Consider the following 16,402-nt stretch of genomic DNA (forward strand, 5'->3'; position numbering starts at 1 on the left):
ACAGCAGATCAACTGTTTCCATTTCTTCCTGTCCTCTGCATCTTGCTCTGTCACACCAACCGCCTGCATGTCCTCTCTTACCACATCCATAAACCTTATCTTAGGCCTTCCTCTTTTCCTGTTACCTGGCAGCTTCATCCTTAGCATCTTTTTCCCAATATACTCTGCATCCCTCCTCAGCATGTCCAAACAACGTAATCTTGCCTCTCTGGCTTTGTCTCCAAACCTTCCAACCTGGGCTGACCCTCTAATATACTTATTCCTAATCCTGTCCATCCTCGTCACACCCAATGCAAATCTTAACATCTTCAACTCTGCCACGTCAAGCTCTGACTCCTGCCTTTTTGTCAGTGCCACTGTCTCCAACCCGTATAACATAGCTGGTCTCACTACCCTCTTGTAGACCTTCCCTTTCACTCTTACTGGTACTAGTCTGTCACAAATCACTCCTGACACTCTTCTCCACCCACTCCATCCTGCCTGTACTCTCTTCTTTACCTCTCTTCCACACTCACCATTACTCTGAACTGTTGATCCCAAGTACTTAAACTCATTCACCTTCGCCACCTCTACTTCCTGCATCCTCACCATTCCTCTGTCCTCCCTCTCATTCATACACATATTCTTGTCTTAGTCCTGCTGACCTTCATTCCTCTTCTATCTAGAGCATATCTCCACCTCTTCAGGGTCTCCTCCACCTGCTCCCTATTCTCACTACAGATCACACTGTCATCTGCAAACATCATAGTCCACGGGGACTCCTGTCTGATCTCATCTGTCAACCTGTCCATCACCATTGTAAATAAGAAAGGGCTCAGAGCTGATCCTTTATGTAATCCCACCTCCACCTTAAATGCATCCGTCACTCCCACCGCAGACCTCACCGCTGTCACACTACCCTCGTACATATCCTATACCACTCTTACATACTTCTCTGACACTCCCAACTTCCACATACAATACCACAACTCCTCTCTAAGCACCCTGTCATATGCTTTCTCTAAATCCACAAAGCCACAATGCAACTCCTTCTGACCTTCTCTGTACTTCTCCATCAGCACTGTCAAAGCAAACATCGCATCTGTAGTGCTCTTTCCTGGCATGAAACCATACTGCTGATCACTAATCACCTCCCTTCTTAACCTAACTTCCCACTACTCTTTCCCATAACTTCATGCTGTGACTGATCAGTTTAATCCCTCTGTAGTTACTACAGCTCTGCACATCACCATTATTCTTAAAGAAATCGGTACCAAAACACTTTTTCTCCATTCCTCAGGCATCCTCTCACTTTCCAAGATTTCATTAATCAATCTAGTTAAAAACTCCACTGCCATTTCACCTAAACACCTCCATGCTTCCACAGGTATGTCATCTGGACCAACTGCCTTTCTGTTCTTCATCCTCTTCATAGCTATCCTTACTTCCTCCTTGCTAATCCTCTGCACTTCATGATTCACTATCCGCACATCATCCAACCTTCTCTCCCTCTCATTCTCTTTATTCATCAACCCCTCAAAGTACTCTTTCCATCTGCTTAACACACTCTCCTCGCTTGTGAGTACGTTTCCCTCATTATCCTTTATCACCCTTACCTGCTGCACATCTTTACTAGCTCGGTCCCTCTGTCTAGCCGATCGGCACAGGTCCTTTTCTCCCTCCTTAGTGTCGAACCTTTTATACAACTCTTCATATGCCTTATCCTTAGCCTTCGCCACCTCTCAATTTGCCATGCACCTCATCTCCTTATACTCGTCTACTTTCTTCATCTCTGACAATCCCACTTCTTCTTCACCAACCCCTTTCTCTGTATACTCTCCTGTACTTCTTCATTCCACCACCAGGTCTCCTTGTCCTCCTTCCTCTTTCCAGATGTCACACCAAGCACCCTTCTAGCATTCTCTCTTACTAGCTTTGCTGTAGTTAGCCAACTATTCGGTAACTCTTCACTGCTACCCAGTGCCTGTCTTATCTCTTCCCTGAACATCACCTCACAATTACCCTTTTTCAATTTCCATTTGATCCTTGGTGCTGCCCTCACACTCATCCTCCTCTTCTTGATCACCAATGTCATCCTACAAACCACCATCCTATGCTGCCTAACAACACTTTCCCCTGCCACCACTTTACAGTCTCCAATCTCCTTCAGATTGGCCCTTCTACATAAGATATAATCCACCTGTGTGCATCTTCCTCCACTCTTGTATGTCACCCTATGCTCCTCCCTCTTGTTAAAATACGTATTCATCACAGCCATGTCCATCCTTTTCGCAAAATCCACTACCATCTGACCTTCTGCATTCCTTTGCTTAACACCATACCTAGCCATCACTTCCTCATCCCCTCTGTTCCCTTCACCAACATGCCCATTGAAATCTGCTCCAATCACCAATCTCTCACCCTTGGGTACAGTCATCACCACTTCATCCAACTCGCTCCAAAATTTTTCTTTCTCATCCATCGCACACCCAACTTGTGGAGCATATGCACTAACAACATTCCTCATTACACCATCAATTTCCAGTTTCATAAACATCACTCTATCCGACACTCTTTTCACCTCCAAAACACTCTTAGCATACTGTTCCTTCAGGATAATGCCTACGCCATTTCTCCACATCCACACCATGATAAAACAATTTGAAACCACCTCAGATACACCTAGCCTTGCTCCTCTTCCATCTGGTCTCTTGCACACACAATATACCAACCATCCTTCGGTTCATCATATCAGCTAGCTCCCTCCCTAAACCAGTCATACTGCCAACATTCAAAGTTCCGACTCTCACCATCACAGTCCTAGCCTTTACCTGCCTTTGGGCATGCCTTCCGCCTCTTCTCCTCCTTCAGCCAACAGTAGCCCAATTTCCGCCAGTACCCTGTTGGCCAACAGTACTGGTGGCGGTCGTTGTTAACCCGGGCCTCGACCGATCCGGTATGAATTTCTGTACAGTTTTCTGCATATATGTGGCAAAATTTTATGCCGGATGCCCTTCCTGATGCAACCCTCCCCATTTATCCGGGCTTGGGACCGGCACAAAGAAATGCACTGGCTTGTGAATCCCCAGAAAGACAATATTAAAAAATATTAGTACAGCATATAAGAGCAACAATTTAACTTCTATACACAGAAAGACAATATTATAAAAACATTGAAATATATGAGCTAAGTCTACCACTTTTAAGATATTTACAAGAAACAAGTTCAAGTTCATTTAGTACATCATAATTTTAGACAACAAAATTTAAGCAGTGGCAGAGTTTTGAGTAGGATAAGACAGAGATAGGCATCAGGATTCAGGTAGTATGGATACAGGAGCACTCCCAAAGAGAGGAGAGGTGAGGGTGGAGTAAGGTTTCAAAGGAAGGGAGATTCTGGGTAGTTCTAATGTGAGGGGGAAGAGAGAGTTCCATAATGTAGCAAGGGAGAATGATTGTAATAGTTGCTATGGTGAATGTAAAGGCCTGTAAAGTTCCAAGAGGTTCACATTTGTGGATCTAAGTGTTGTGTGTGGTTGGTGAAGTTTTAAGGAAGAGGAGAGTGATCGACAGCTAGAGGGTTTAAAAATGAGCTTGTGTGCTGCTGTTAGTTGAACGAAATGTAGGTAGCTTGGGAGTTCCAACCAGTTTAGCGCATGGAGGGAGTTACAGTGATAAGTGGAGGATTTGGATCCTGTGGCAAACTTGGAAATTTTATTATAGCATGAGGACAGTTTAGATTTCAGGGTTGATTGGAGATTACTTAGTAGTGGGGCTCCATACAAAAGGGAGGGGAGGAGGTAGGTGGTAGATAGGAGTTGTCTAGAAGAAAGGGAAAGGTAGCGTCTGTGACGATAAAGCATTCCCTGTTTTTGATGTTTTTTTTTTTTATATTGGTTTGTAGGTGGATGTCAAACTTTAGCTGGTCATCGATAAGGACGCCCAGACGTTTTGCATAGGGAACTATTTCAATAGATGTTTTGTTTAGACTGAGTATAGAGAAAGATGCTTTGACAACAACAGTATGTCTACAAGGGGTAAAAATCATTATTTTGGATTTGGAGGCATTAAGGGCTAGATGGTTGTCAAGCATCCAGAACTCAGTGGAGGAGAAGGCCTCTTGAGTAAGGTTCATTAATATGGGTAGAGTTTTGGCAGAGCAGATGATAGTTGAGTCGTCTGTGTATTATACGAGTTTTGCATTGGGGATCTTTTGGTGGAAATCATTGATAAAAATGTTAAACAGTAAGGGACCCAATATAGAGAGACTTGAGGTACACCTGTTAGGGTGTGAAGGAAAGAGGAAGTACAGTAGTTCTATTTTGCAGCTTGTTCCCTGGCTGAAAGATAGCTGGTGAACTATTTGATAGAAGAGGAGGAGAAATTAAGATGGGAGAGTTTAGAAAGCAGAAGCTCATGGGAGACCGTATCGAAAACCTTGGATAAGTCAAGGAAGAGGGTAGAAACTATGTTACCGGAGTCGCGAGCAGAGCTGATGATTTCGAGGAAGGAAAAGAGGACAGTGGTGGTGCTATGTCCTGGTCTAAACCCATGTTGTGTAAGAGTCAGTAGTTGGTTGTCCAGTAGGTAGTGTAAAAGTTGCAGGTGAATACATTTTTCAAGTATCTTAGAGATAGGGGATAGGATAGCAATAGGCTGAAAGTTGGAGATTGAAAAGTTGTTACCTCCTTTGTGGAAGGAAATGATGAAGGCTTTTTTCCAGAGGAGTGGTACGTAGGACTCCTGGATGGAGTGACTGATTAGTATGCTGATGGGAAGGGCTATGCCATTAGTGGCTAGTTTGAGAAAGTTGGATGGAATGTCATCTGGGGCATTAGAACAAGGTTTTAACTTTAGTAGGAGCTTTTTTATAGTGTGGGTAGGAATGGATTTAAGAGTGAAAGGGGAGGACAGAGTTATTGGGGGTTGAATCCTTGGTTTCAGTTATGTTGGGGGGGTATTATTAGAAATAGAGGAGGTGAGTTTGCTTATGGAGTCAATGAAAAAGGAGATGAACGGGGTAGCTAGGTGGAGGTCAGGTGAGTCTGGGTCAGGGCAGGGGTTCTCTTTTTTGCCTGGAGATGGTATTGATGCAATGCTACTCCAAAACTTTTTGAAGTTGGTTTTATGATTTTTTTTTAAGTTTAAGATAGTAGGATTTACGGTCAATGGCTATTTATTTTTTACTTGATTTTGCAGTTGCTTGTATTTGGCAAGAGAGTCGGTAGTTTTGCATTTTTGATAGTATTGCCAGGTTTTGTCTTGGAGATGCATAAGGACTTGTCTTTGGTTAGCCAGGGGGGTTGTTTTGGATCTGAGTCTTTTGGTTCTGCAGGGGGGCAAAGTGGTTAAGCAGATCACTGAAAACTGAATTAAAAAGTGTGAGACAGTGGTGTCTAAAGGAACTAAAGGAACACTCCACGAGGGGGGATCCACCTTGGACCCCGGAAACTACCATCCCATCAGTCTGACAAGCCTTATCTGCAAGACCATGGAGCATATTATCATGGAACTTATAAACAAAGACATTGGCAACCTTCAAACACTGGACCCCACCCAGTTTGGGTTCGTGAAGGGCCGATCTTGTCTCCTGAACCTGACTGACTTCTTCAAATTACTCTCCAGAGCCATGGACAAGGCTAAGATGGTCCACACAGCCTATCTAGACCTTGCCAAGGCCTTTGACACCATCCCCCACTCTGGAATCATAGATAAACGTACTAAGCTGGGCATTAATCCCTACGTCACCCAATGGATTGCTTACTGATAGAACCCACACTAAAAGTAGCCGACTCCAAATCCAGCTCCAGACAAGTGACAAGTGAAGTACCTCAGGGTTCAGTCCTGGGACCGCTCTTGTTTGGCATCTACTTCTCTGAAGTACAGGCCAACACTAAGGGACTCTGGATAACAAAGTTCGCAGATGACTGCAAACTGGGAGCCATTACTGAATCCCCAAATGATGTGGATACTCTACAAAAGGGCCTTATAGAAACAGATGCTTGGTGCCAGAGCCATGCACTCAAGCTCAATGCCAAGAAATGTATGGTTATCCCCTCTCGGAAAAAACATGTATCCGTGAATTACCATATAGGTGGCAGTACACTAAACACCAAAAGTGTGACAAGAGACTTAGGGACACAGGTGGACAGTGGTCTCACCTTCGATAACCACATCGCCACAACAGTCAGGAAATCCTTCTATGTGGCACACCTCATCACTAAGGGCTTTTCATCCAGAAAAAAGGAGGTCATTGTCCCACTGTACTCATCCCTCATTAGACCCATTATAGAATACAACGCCCCATTTGGTATGTACCTCTCAAGACATCTGCAACAACTGGAAAGGCCACAGAAATAACTCACTAAAAGAATCACAGGCCTAAAGCAGATGCCCTACACTGACCGCCTTAAAAAACTCCAGCTATACTCTGTCGCATACAGTCTACTCAGAGGCGATCTCTGCTTAACATACAAGGCCATGTCAAACCAAGAGCTGTTGGACATGCTACACTTAAAGAAATCTCAATCCCTCAGAGCCACATGCTCCAGGGATCTAAACCTTGTCATCACAATAAACAAAACATGCTGGAGGAATAGGTTCCTGACCCAGACACTCCCCAGACTCTGGAATAGATTGCCCATACATGTCAAGCAGAGTACCTCTTTGGCCCTCTTCAAAAGGAACCTTGACAATTGGATGGGAGAAAGGAAATTCACCCCGGGGATCACATCAGTCGCCCTGCTAGACAGGGGTTTAGGGAAGTAAACAGTGTGGGAAGAAATAGCCAGGGAATTGTTATGGCTAGGCTTATATAGGCCCTAGGGCTGATAGCCTAGTAACAACCTATGAACCTTTTACCTTAGAGGGTTCCAGTCTGTTTTAAGGCATTAGAGAAGAGTAGGGGGTTGAAGTTTTGCATGCTGCGGGTAGTAATGTGTTTGTGCCGAAGGAGGAGGGGGAAGGGGAATGGTTTATGTAGGCAGGGAGATGGTCACTAAGGGAGTCAGGGAGAGTACCACTATCAGAAATTCTGTTTGGGTGGGAGACTAGTATCCAGTCAAGGATGCTACCTGTGGTGTAATCTTTATTTCGTCTAGTAGGAGTTTTGATTAGCTGAGTGAATTGATACAGGTTGATGCTTTGAGAAGGGGTAGATGAGTCAATGGAAAACCAGTTAATGTTGACATTGCGTAAGATTATTGTCTCACTGTTCATGTTGGAAGTACATCAGGCAAGAATATCTTCCAGAATAGGGATATTGTTACCAGGTGGTATGTACAGGGTGGCAATGCATAAAGTTTTATTGTTTACTTTGAGAAGGGCGAGGGTCAGCTCAGCAGTGTCAAACGAGGGTATGGGCTTAGTATAGGGTGTCACTGTTAAGGAGGAGGAGAAGAGTAAGGCTACTCCTCCACCTTTCTTTTGGGATCTGTCACTTCTTACAAGTTTATAGTTGGGGGGCATTATTTCGGTATCTTTTGTGTGTGGCTTTAGGCAGGTTTCTGTGATAGAGAGAATATCAGGTTTGTTGTGGGAGATCCAGGCATGAAAGGCAGGCATTTTATTACAAAGGCTCCTGGCATTAAGTGTAGCAAAGAGAAGAGATTTGTGGGGGAGGGGAGAACTATGAGAGTTTGGTTTGGAAGTGGAGTTATGTGAAGGCTCTGGGTTAGGGTATATATCTCCAGAGCGGAGGAGGAGGATAACTAATTTAGAATAGAGAATGGATAGTTATCTATGTTCTAAGGGGTTATAGATTTGGGTATTGGAAGTGGTTTACTAGGAGTAAGGAAGAGCTTCTTTTGAAATAGAAAAGATACATTATGTTTATTGAGGTGGGAAGAGACAGGTTATTAAGGGATAGTTTTTTTTAACATATATTGCAGTTGTGTGAAAGGGAATCGAGTACTGGAACTGTGGGAGACTAGTGTGGTAGAGTAGGTAGATGAGGATGAGGCTTTGAAATAAGGACAGTAGAGCATGAGTAGGTTTTGTTTGCATGATAGGTGTTAGAGGCAAGGTGAGAGGGATATGTAGGGAGAGAGACAGTTAATAAATGGGAGAGGTGTAGTTACAATGGTTAGTGTGTGGCTGTGTAGACGGGGATGTTGCTGGGTGAAGGATGAGTAAAGCAAAGGGCAGTGGGTGGGTGTAAGAAAACAGGCTGAGGAGTGTGATAGGGAGTGAAGGGAGGGACTTCTTTTGATAGGCAAATGGTCCTTTTCAGGCTAGCAAAGTATGATAATAAAAACAACTAGTGAACGTAATAAGCTGAATGACAGTAGTAGAGTAATGCAGATACAACAAATGATAGAGAATTAAATACTATTTAACATTATGTATTTGGATTTACAATACTTTAAATAGTGCAAGGAGATTAGAAAAAGGTACAGAGAAGTGGAAATTACTAAGGGGAAAGTGGATATGTGAAACAAGAGTGTAGGAAATGGGCAGACCTTTAAGGAGAACAATAATCATACAGAACATACATAACATATTATATTCATGAAGTAGAAGAAGGTCTAAGTACTAAGCTAACATGGGAATGGAGAAGGGAGATTCAGCTGATAGGAATTACTGCAATTAGGGTTACAGACAATAGGCAAGAAGGTGCGGGAATATATTGGAGGAAACTGGCAAAGGAAACAAGGTATTGGGAGTGAATAATTAGAGAGAAAGGTAATAGAATGGGAAGACACCAAGAACTTACTTGGATTGCAGGCAAGAAATTGCCTTCTATATCAAGGATTGACATCAGAGTATAGGCAAAGGGAATGAAAAAGGGGGGTCCTAAACAAAAGACCAGCACTAGTAGAGTTTTTTAGTAGAATCTAGAATAGAAGTTGCTGTTAAGAAAGGAACAGCATATGAAATAAGTACAGTTTTGTACCTACCATAAATGTAGATGTCCGATAGATATGCAACTGCAGTCATAACATATGGGTTGTCCTGCCTCAGGCAGCCCTCAGTCGGCCGGATTCCAAAGTCTGGGTCCGGCGTCGGCCGGAGTCGCCTCCTCTCCGACGTCACAACTGCTGGAGTATAAAGGCATCGGCCGACGCCATCTTCTTCAGTGTTTCTTGCCCCAGATGCCAGGTGCCCTCCAAGGAAGGCTGAATTTGGTGAATGGATAAACAATTCCAGACATGCACAACAGTAATAAACAGATACACCATAAAAGATACCCCCAGCTAATAGGAATAGGGGTGTTGGACCCAAAAAGAAAGTTGCAGAGGGGTAGGAGGGAGGGAAAATCCGATTGCAGTTGCATATCTATCGGACATCTACATTTATGGTAGGTACAAAACTGTACTATGTCCTTCAAGAATGCAACTGCAGTCATAACATATGGGTTGAATACCATAGCCAAGCTGGGGGTGGTTGGAACTAATCAAGGGATGGTGTAGCTAAAATGCCCTGCAGGACTGCCGAAGCAAAGCCTGCTCGGGATCTGGAGTATAAAGGCAGGTTGTAGTGCTTGGTAAATGTATGCACGGAGCTCCATGTAGAAGCCTCTAGAATGTCCTTTGTAGCCACTCCTCTTAGGAAAGCTGTGGATGTGGCTATAGCTCTGGTGGAGTGTGGCCTAATATTGGCTGGCACACCTTTTCCATGAAAGGAATAGCAGAATCTGATGCAGTGTCCAATCCATTTTGAAATTGTTTGCTTGCAGATTGCTTTTCCTTGAACTCCAGCAGCATAGGCTACGAACAGTTGGTCAGACTTTCTGGTTGTCTTTGTTCTGTCCAAGTAGTAGCGTAGTTGTCTATGTATGTCCAAAGTATGCAGCAGCTTTTCCCCCTTGTTTTGAGGATTGGGGAAGAATGTAGGCAGGTGAATGGCTTGATTTAGAGACACCCTGGAAATTACTTTTGGCATGAATGAAGGATTGGTCCTTAGAGAGAGACTGTCCTGATGAAAAATGAGAAAGGGAGGTACTGCCATGAGTGCCTGTATCTCTGAGACTCTTCTTGCTGATGTTACTGCCAATAGGAAAACCGTTTTCCAGGAGAGAAATTGCATTTCTGAAGATGCTGCTGGTTCAAAGGGGGGAAGAGTTAATTTTTCCAAGACGAAATTAAGGTCCCATGCAGGTACTGGTGGTTTTCTGGGAGGTTTGATATTCTTTATCCCTCTTAGGAACTGTCTTAGCAAGGGGTGTGAGAACACAGGTGGGTCACAGTTGTATTTTGCTGAGATTGCTGAAGCGTGGATCTTTATGGAAGAATATGAGAGGCCAGTATGAAACAATTCTGCCAAGTATTCTAATATCTGAGGTATGCTCAATACTGTTGTATCCTGACCCTTGTTGGCATTCCAGATGTTGAATCTCTTCCACTTACCTGAATAGGTCTTTCTGGTGGAAGGTCTGCGTGCTTCCAGTAAAATCTCTTGAACTTCTTTGGAAAGAGAGATTTCGGAAGAAGTTACGGTAGCCTCCAGGCTGTCAGATGCAATGTTTGCAGGTTTTGATGAACAGTCCTGTAATTGTGCTGGGTTAGAAGCAGAGGCTATAGAGGCAGAGGCCACGGCTTGGTCTAAGTTATGTTCAACAGCAATGGGTACCAGTGCTGCCTTGGCCAGTCTGGAGCTATCAAAAAGCCTGTTGGTCGTTCTGCTTTGATCTTCAGTATCACCTTGGGCAGCAGTGGTAGAGGAGGGAATGCATAAATTGTTAGGGAATTCCAGCTGAAGGAGAGAGCATCCGTTTTCCAGGCTAGAGGATGATGAGTTCTTGTACAAAACTTTTCCAGGTGATGGTTCAGGTGAGAAGCAAAGAGATCTATGTCTGGTCTTCCCCATGCCCTTGTTATTTGTGAGAAAATGTGAGGATGCAGCATCCATTCGTGTGGATCCCAGAAATTTCTGCTCAGCTTGTCCGCCAGAACATTGTCCTTGCCTGGCACAAACTGGGATTGTAAGTGGATCTTCAGGCTCAGGGACTTTTCCCAAAGAATCATTGTTAATCTGCAGAGGGGGTAAGAATGAGTGCCTCCCTGCTTGTTTATATACCACATAACCGTGGTGTTGTCTGTCCTTATTAGCAAATGTCCTTGTTGAAGTGATTTTTCGAAAGTCTCGATTGCACGTATCACTGCCAACATCTCCTTTTGATTTATGTGCAGATGCCTTTCCCTTGGGTTCCATTGCCCTTGGATGCATCTGTCCTCCATGTGCGCCCCCCCATCCAAGATCTGAGGCGTCTGTTGTAATGATTTGACCTGCTTGAGGTTTGTTGAAAGACATGCCTTGGTTTAACTGACTTGCTTGAGCCCACCACAAGAATTCTCTTTGCAGACATGTAATAAGTGGGATTACGTCCTCTAGGCTTTGGCTGTGTTATGACCATAAGCTTTTTAAGTACCATTGCAGCTTTCTCATATGAAGTCTTGCCAAAGGTATCAGAAGAATGCAAGATGCCATGAACCCCAGGGCCTGCAGGATTTTCCTTGCAGTCAGCTGGGAGAGCTTTGCTAGGCCTTTGAAGTAGACTGGTAACTGCTCTTGTTTTTCTTCTGTGAGGAAGGCAATTTGTGTTTTTGTATCCAGTTTGGCTCCCAGGAAAATAATCTGTTGGGATGGCAGTAGTCTTGATTTTTGAATGTTGACTGTGTATCCCAAGGCCTTTAGTAACTGAATGACATAGTCCAAGTTTGTTATCAAGGTTTGTTTGTTGTCTGCTTGTATCAGGCAGTCGTCCAGGTTGGGGTATATTTGAATCCCCTGGAGTCTGCAGTGTGCCACTACTGATGCCAGGCATTTCGTGAACACTCTGGGTGCAGTAGATAAGCCAAACGGCAATGCTGAGAATTGATAATGCTCTGTCCCTGCAAGAAATCGGAGGTATCTTCTGCAACAGTGTCTGATTGGGACATGCAGGTATGCCTCCTTGAGGTCCAGAGTAACCAGCCAAGACCCCTTGCCCAGCATGGGAAGGAGTTGCTGTAACGTCAGCATTTTGAACTTTGGCACAATGAGAAAAGTATTTAGAGTAGACAAGTCCAGTATAGGCCTCCATTTGTTTTCTTTTCTTGGAACAAGGAACAGTCTTGAGTAAAATCCCTGGCCTTGTTCCTGAGGAGGGACCTTTTCTATTGCTTTTATGCTTAGCAGCTTTGAAACTTGAATGAGTGCCTCTGCCCTTTGATGATGTGGCAGGTTTGGCAAGCCTTGTCTTATTGGTAAAGTATGGAAGTGGAATCTGTAACCTTTGTCTATTAAATCCAGAATCCAGTTGTCCTTGGTTAAGATATGCCAGTTGCTTGAGAATAAGGATAATTTTCTGCCTAAAGGTGCTTTTCTTTGAGCTTTGGTAGGCGGCATGAAAGTCAAGTCATTGTGATTGTCTTGTGGTGCAGCTGGACTGCCTGCGCCACTTCTTTGATTTGGTGGTTGCCATTGGCGGCCCCTGTAGGAGCCTCGGTTTTGCCCTCTACCTCGAGCACGCCTGTTTTTTCCCCTTTCAAACTTGTCAGTGTCTGGAAAGGACCAATTCTTTGAAGGCCAATTCCTGCTGAATCTGGGTGGCTGAACCTGGAGGAAATCTTTGACTGTCTGAACTGATTTAGCCTTTTCCTCAATGGACTTCAACACATCTTGTGCATTAGCACCAAAAAGCTTTTATTTTTCCAGAGGTGCATCAAGTAACTTTACTTTAACATGGTCTGGCAGTGGCTGTTCTTTTAACCAAGCATGTCTATGTATAACAGCCCCTGTCATAGCTGCCCTACATGAAGCCTCCAATGCATCATAACCACACTGTAGAAAGTGATTGCTAACCTGCTGAGTGTTATGAACCAGATCCTGCAATGCCTTTCTATCAATAGACTCAGGAGAGGCTAGCTTTTTCTGTAAATCATCCAGTAAATAATCCTGGTACGGAAACATATGAAAAAGGCAATTAAGTGACCTCATGGCAAGGGTGGTAGAGGTATAAACTTTTTTACCCCATCTCTCCAGGGACCTTGCTTCCCTATCCGCTGGCAGTGGATTCTTGGCTGATGAAGTAGCCACTCCTTTGGGGCCCTGTGAAATAGTTTCAAGATCCACAGAGTGGGCCTTAAAGAGATGCTTGTGAGTGTCAGGGACCCTGTAATATCTGTCTGGCTTGACAGGAGCAGGAGGGAGAGAATCAGGGTTAGCACTGGAGTCGGAGAAAACATCATCCAGGACATCCATAACTGGAGGGATAGCTAAAGGCCTGTGCTGGGGTAACTTGAGGAAGGTACGTAGCCTTTTCCTAGAATCAGAAAATTTCTGACCCTGCCACTTAAAATGCTCCCTCATAGAGTGGAGGACTTCACCGAATGAAAAATCCTCTGGAGGAGAGGCAGAGGGAATTGATTCCTCAGCATCAGAGTCCTCATAGGCCTGGAAGGATTCTTCTTGTGTATCTGAATGCTCAGAATCCCCAGAGGCTTCATCTGAAGAGAGGTTGTCAGCCTGCTCAGTTCTAGGCCTTTTCTCTGCAGCCGGCTGAGAACCTCTGTCTGGGTGAGGCTGAGACCCCCTGATAAGAGAGATGAGGTCTGCAGCAAGAGACATAATTTGCTTATCAGAAGAAGGGGCCTGGACAGAAGGTTTAGGATGGGTCTTGGCCTGGCTGGCGGCTTTGGCACGTGCAAAGGCCTTGATGGACATGGATACAAGAGGCTGCCCCACGTGCAGGAGTAACCTTGTCCACGGGAATGGTGTCTGGTAGATCCAGAACTTCGGTTTCTGGAGGAAAATCAATAACCGGCACTGGTGTAGTCTCCGGGACCGAAGGACGTGTTACCGCTGTGTCGTCGGCCTGGAGCGGTAGAATTACTGCTTCCGAAGGGGCCGAAGCACTCGCGGAGGGCTTAGGAGAAATATCGGTAGAGGACGCGGGCCGCGGATGTCAGTCCTGGTCTTTACGCTTTTTAGAAATTTGTGATGTCGGTTGTTCCGACGGCATGATATAAGCGAAGGATTCGCCGAAAAAGTCTTCGGCAAATTCTGCCCGGCGCCTGAGAGTGCGCTTATTAAAGCAAGCACAGGCAGCACAGACCGAGACGTCGTGGTCTGGGCCCAGGCAAGGCAGGCAGTAAGAATGGAAGTCCTTATGAGGTATTTGTTTACCACAAGACAAACAATCATTAACTCTCTCAATTTGTTCTGACATCGGCTGAGGCAAGAAAAAATGTTCCCCAACGGGGTACTTAGCTTTTAGATGACTTCGGTAACTGAAAACACAGGAGCTGACCGACCGGCACTTGCGAACTGCTTCGGCTTCGGGCACCGCGCGGCAAGAAAGACTGAAGAAGATGGCATCGGCCGATGCCTTTATACTCCAGCCATTGTGACGTCGGAGAGGAGGCGACTCCGGCCGACGCCGGACCCAGACTTTGGAATCTGGCCAACCGAGGGCTGCCTGAGGCAGGACAACCCATATGTTATGACTGCAGTTGCATTCTTGAAGGACATCTGCATGATAACAATAAGACTCAATCAGAGGAGGTTGGGCTGGATTGGGAAGAGAGATTAGATAAGAAATTCACAAACAATCAATGGGGGTATATATATGTCCCCCAAATGTGCAACAAAATCTAGAAGATTTAGGATCTTTGGCTGGAAGTGTTTACATAGGTATTTTTATACCTGAAGCAGACGTCAAATAAATTTTCCTCAGGTAGACAGCAACTGTTGGAGGTGTGATGGAGAAGAAAGAGGTAACTGGGAACATATACTCTGGAAGTGTAATGAGTTGGCAGACTTTAAAGATTCCCTGCTGACTGCTCTGTCGGAGATGCTGGGTGAGCAAACTGGAGTAACTGGGGAAATTATTCTTTTGAGCTATGATACAAAATCAGAACTGTCTAGACATAGTGAGGCCTTGCTGAGTCTAATTGCGAAAAAAGCAATTACTAGAAAATGGAAATCAAGTCTAAGCCAACTTTACTAGAATAGAGATAAAACTGGAACTGGGATCATTACAAAAGAGTAGGAGAAAATTACATAGGAAAAAATGGGAAATGTGGGATCAATGCATGCAGAGGAAGAACGAAGTTAAAAATAAGGCAGGATTTGAATGAGCTATGTAATGGTTGACTAACAATGACTGGATATGATAAAAGTGATGTATAAATGTTTCCAGCTACAGTTGTGTTGGCATGGTTTGGAATGTATAATGTTTGGAATGGAGATTTTGTCACTATGGTTTATTTTCATTTATATAAATGCAACATGGCTTACATCACACATGATTATTTAATAAAGATATTTCTTGTTTATATATAAAAAAAAGTGTGTAAGAAATGGAAGCCAAGTGAATTAGGGTAATGTCAATTGTACAAAATGTCTTCAGAAGAGTAAAAATATGAAGCGATGAGAGAAGAAAAAGGACCATATGACACAATTAAGTGAAACAGTATGGGGATTTTACAAGAGATTAGAAATAGAATAAAACAAGCATACATTCATACACTGCTATTTTTGACTTCCTTACAATGAACAGCATTGTTATGAATGGATATGTATCACATTCCCATCTTTTTAAAACACTGCAGATTCAACCATAAACACAGAATTTATGTGAATAACAGAAGTGTCTACCTTTCCCAGAACTAGTGCTGCCAGGACTATTAGCTGGAAGGACGGTTGCTCCTCTAAAAGCCCTCTCAAGATTGTTGTGCTGCTTGGCCAGCTGCTCAAGTGTCTCCTCCAGTCGTATCCGCTGGTCTCTTTCCTGCTGTAGTGCTTTCTGCCATTTCCTACTGTTGTTCTGAGCAAGTGCTAAGAATTCACGACAGGCCTGTGAGGAACAGTGTAATAAGGACATTTGACAAGGTTAGGACTGTTAATTTCTGAAGCGGCTAAAGGACAAAGTATAAAAGTTAGGCAACAGGAAATACTTAAAGGCAGGCATGAAGTAAGCAAAAAAAAAAAAAAAAAAAAAAAAAAAAAAAAAAAAAAAACAGCATAAAATAGTGAGTTCCAAATAACACATTGGAAATCTGACATCCACTCCTAACCAAGGTAAACAAGATCACATGTGCAAAGCTTTTGGTGACCTAGATGAGGAGTCCACAAAATTTCCCATCAATCCATTTGCCAATAGCATCTTGTACTCTGACAGATGTGTTAAGTCTCTCTCTAGAGTCCATAAGCCTCCATTAGACATTTAAAAAAATACTATGGGTCTCTCCAAAGAAGGACCATATGCTACAAAGTATAGAAGCAGACCACCCCCTCAACGCATGTGCACCTGATTTGGCTTAGTACACTATTCTTTTACTAATGATCTTAATTTCAGACACACATTCACTGAATTACATTTTCACATTCAGCCTGCCAAGCAGAATATAGAACCGTTCGGGTTCCTTTTTTTTTCAAGTTTACTTAGATTTACCAATTTGAAAAACACTGTTACAGGAAGACTGAACTTCAGCATAAGAAC

At 43.8% G+C, this 16,402-nt stretch overlaps 1 protein-coding gene across 1 annotated transcript in view; it reads right to left on the minus strand.

The window, feature by feature from the left end:
- Positions 1-16,402, minus strand: part of LOC122811903 (oxysterol binding protein) — a 1,660,581-nt gene that overhangs the window by 1,144,768 nt on the left and 499,411 nt on the right. Inside the window, exon 4 of the mRNA XM_044084058.1 lies at positions 15,559-15,757. Within this exon, the coding sequence (XP_043939993.1) occupies positions 15,559-15,757 (199 nt within the window). The remainder of the gene's footprint in view (positions 1-15,558; positions 15,758-16,402) is intronic.

Source organism: Protopterus annectens, chromosome 9.part0 (assembly GCF_019279795.1).
Source record: "Protopterus annectens isolate FY-2018-M chromosome 9.part0, PAN1.0, whole genome shotgun sequence".
Lineage (NCBI taxonomy): Eukaryota > Metazoa > Chordata > Ceratodontiformes > Protopteridae > Protopterus > Protopterus annectens.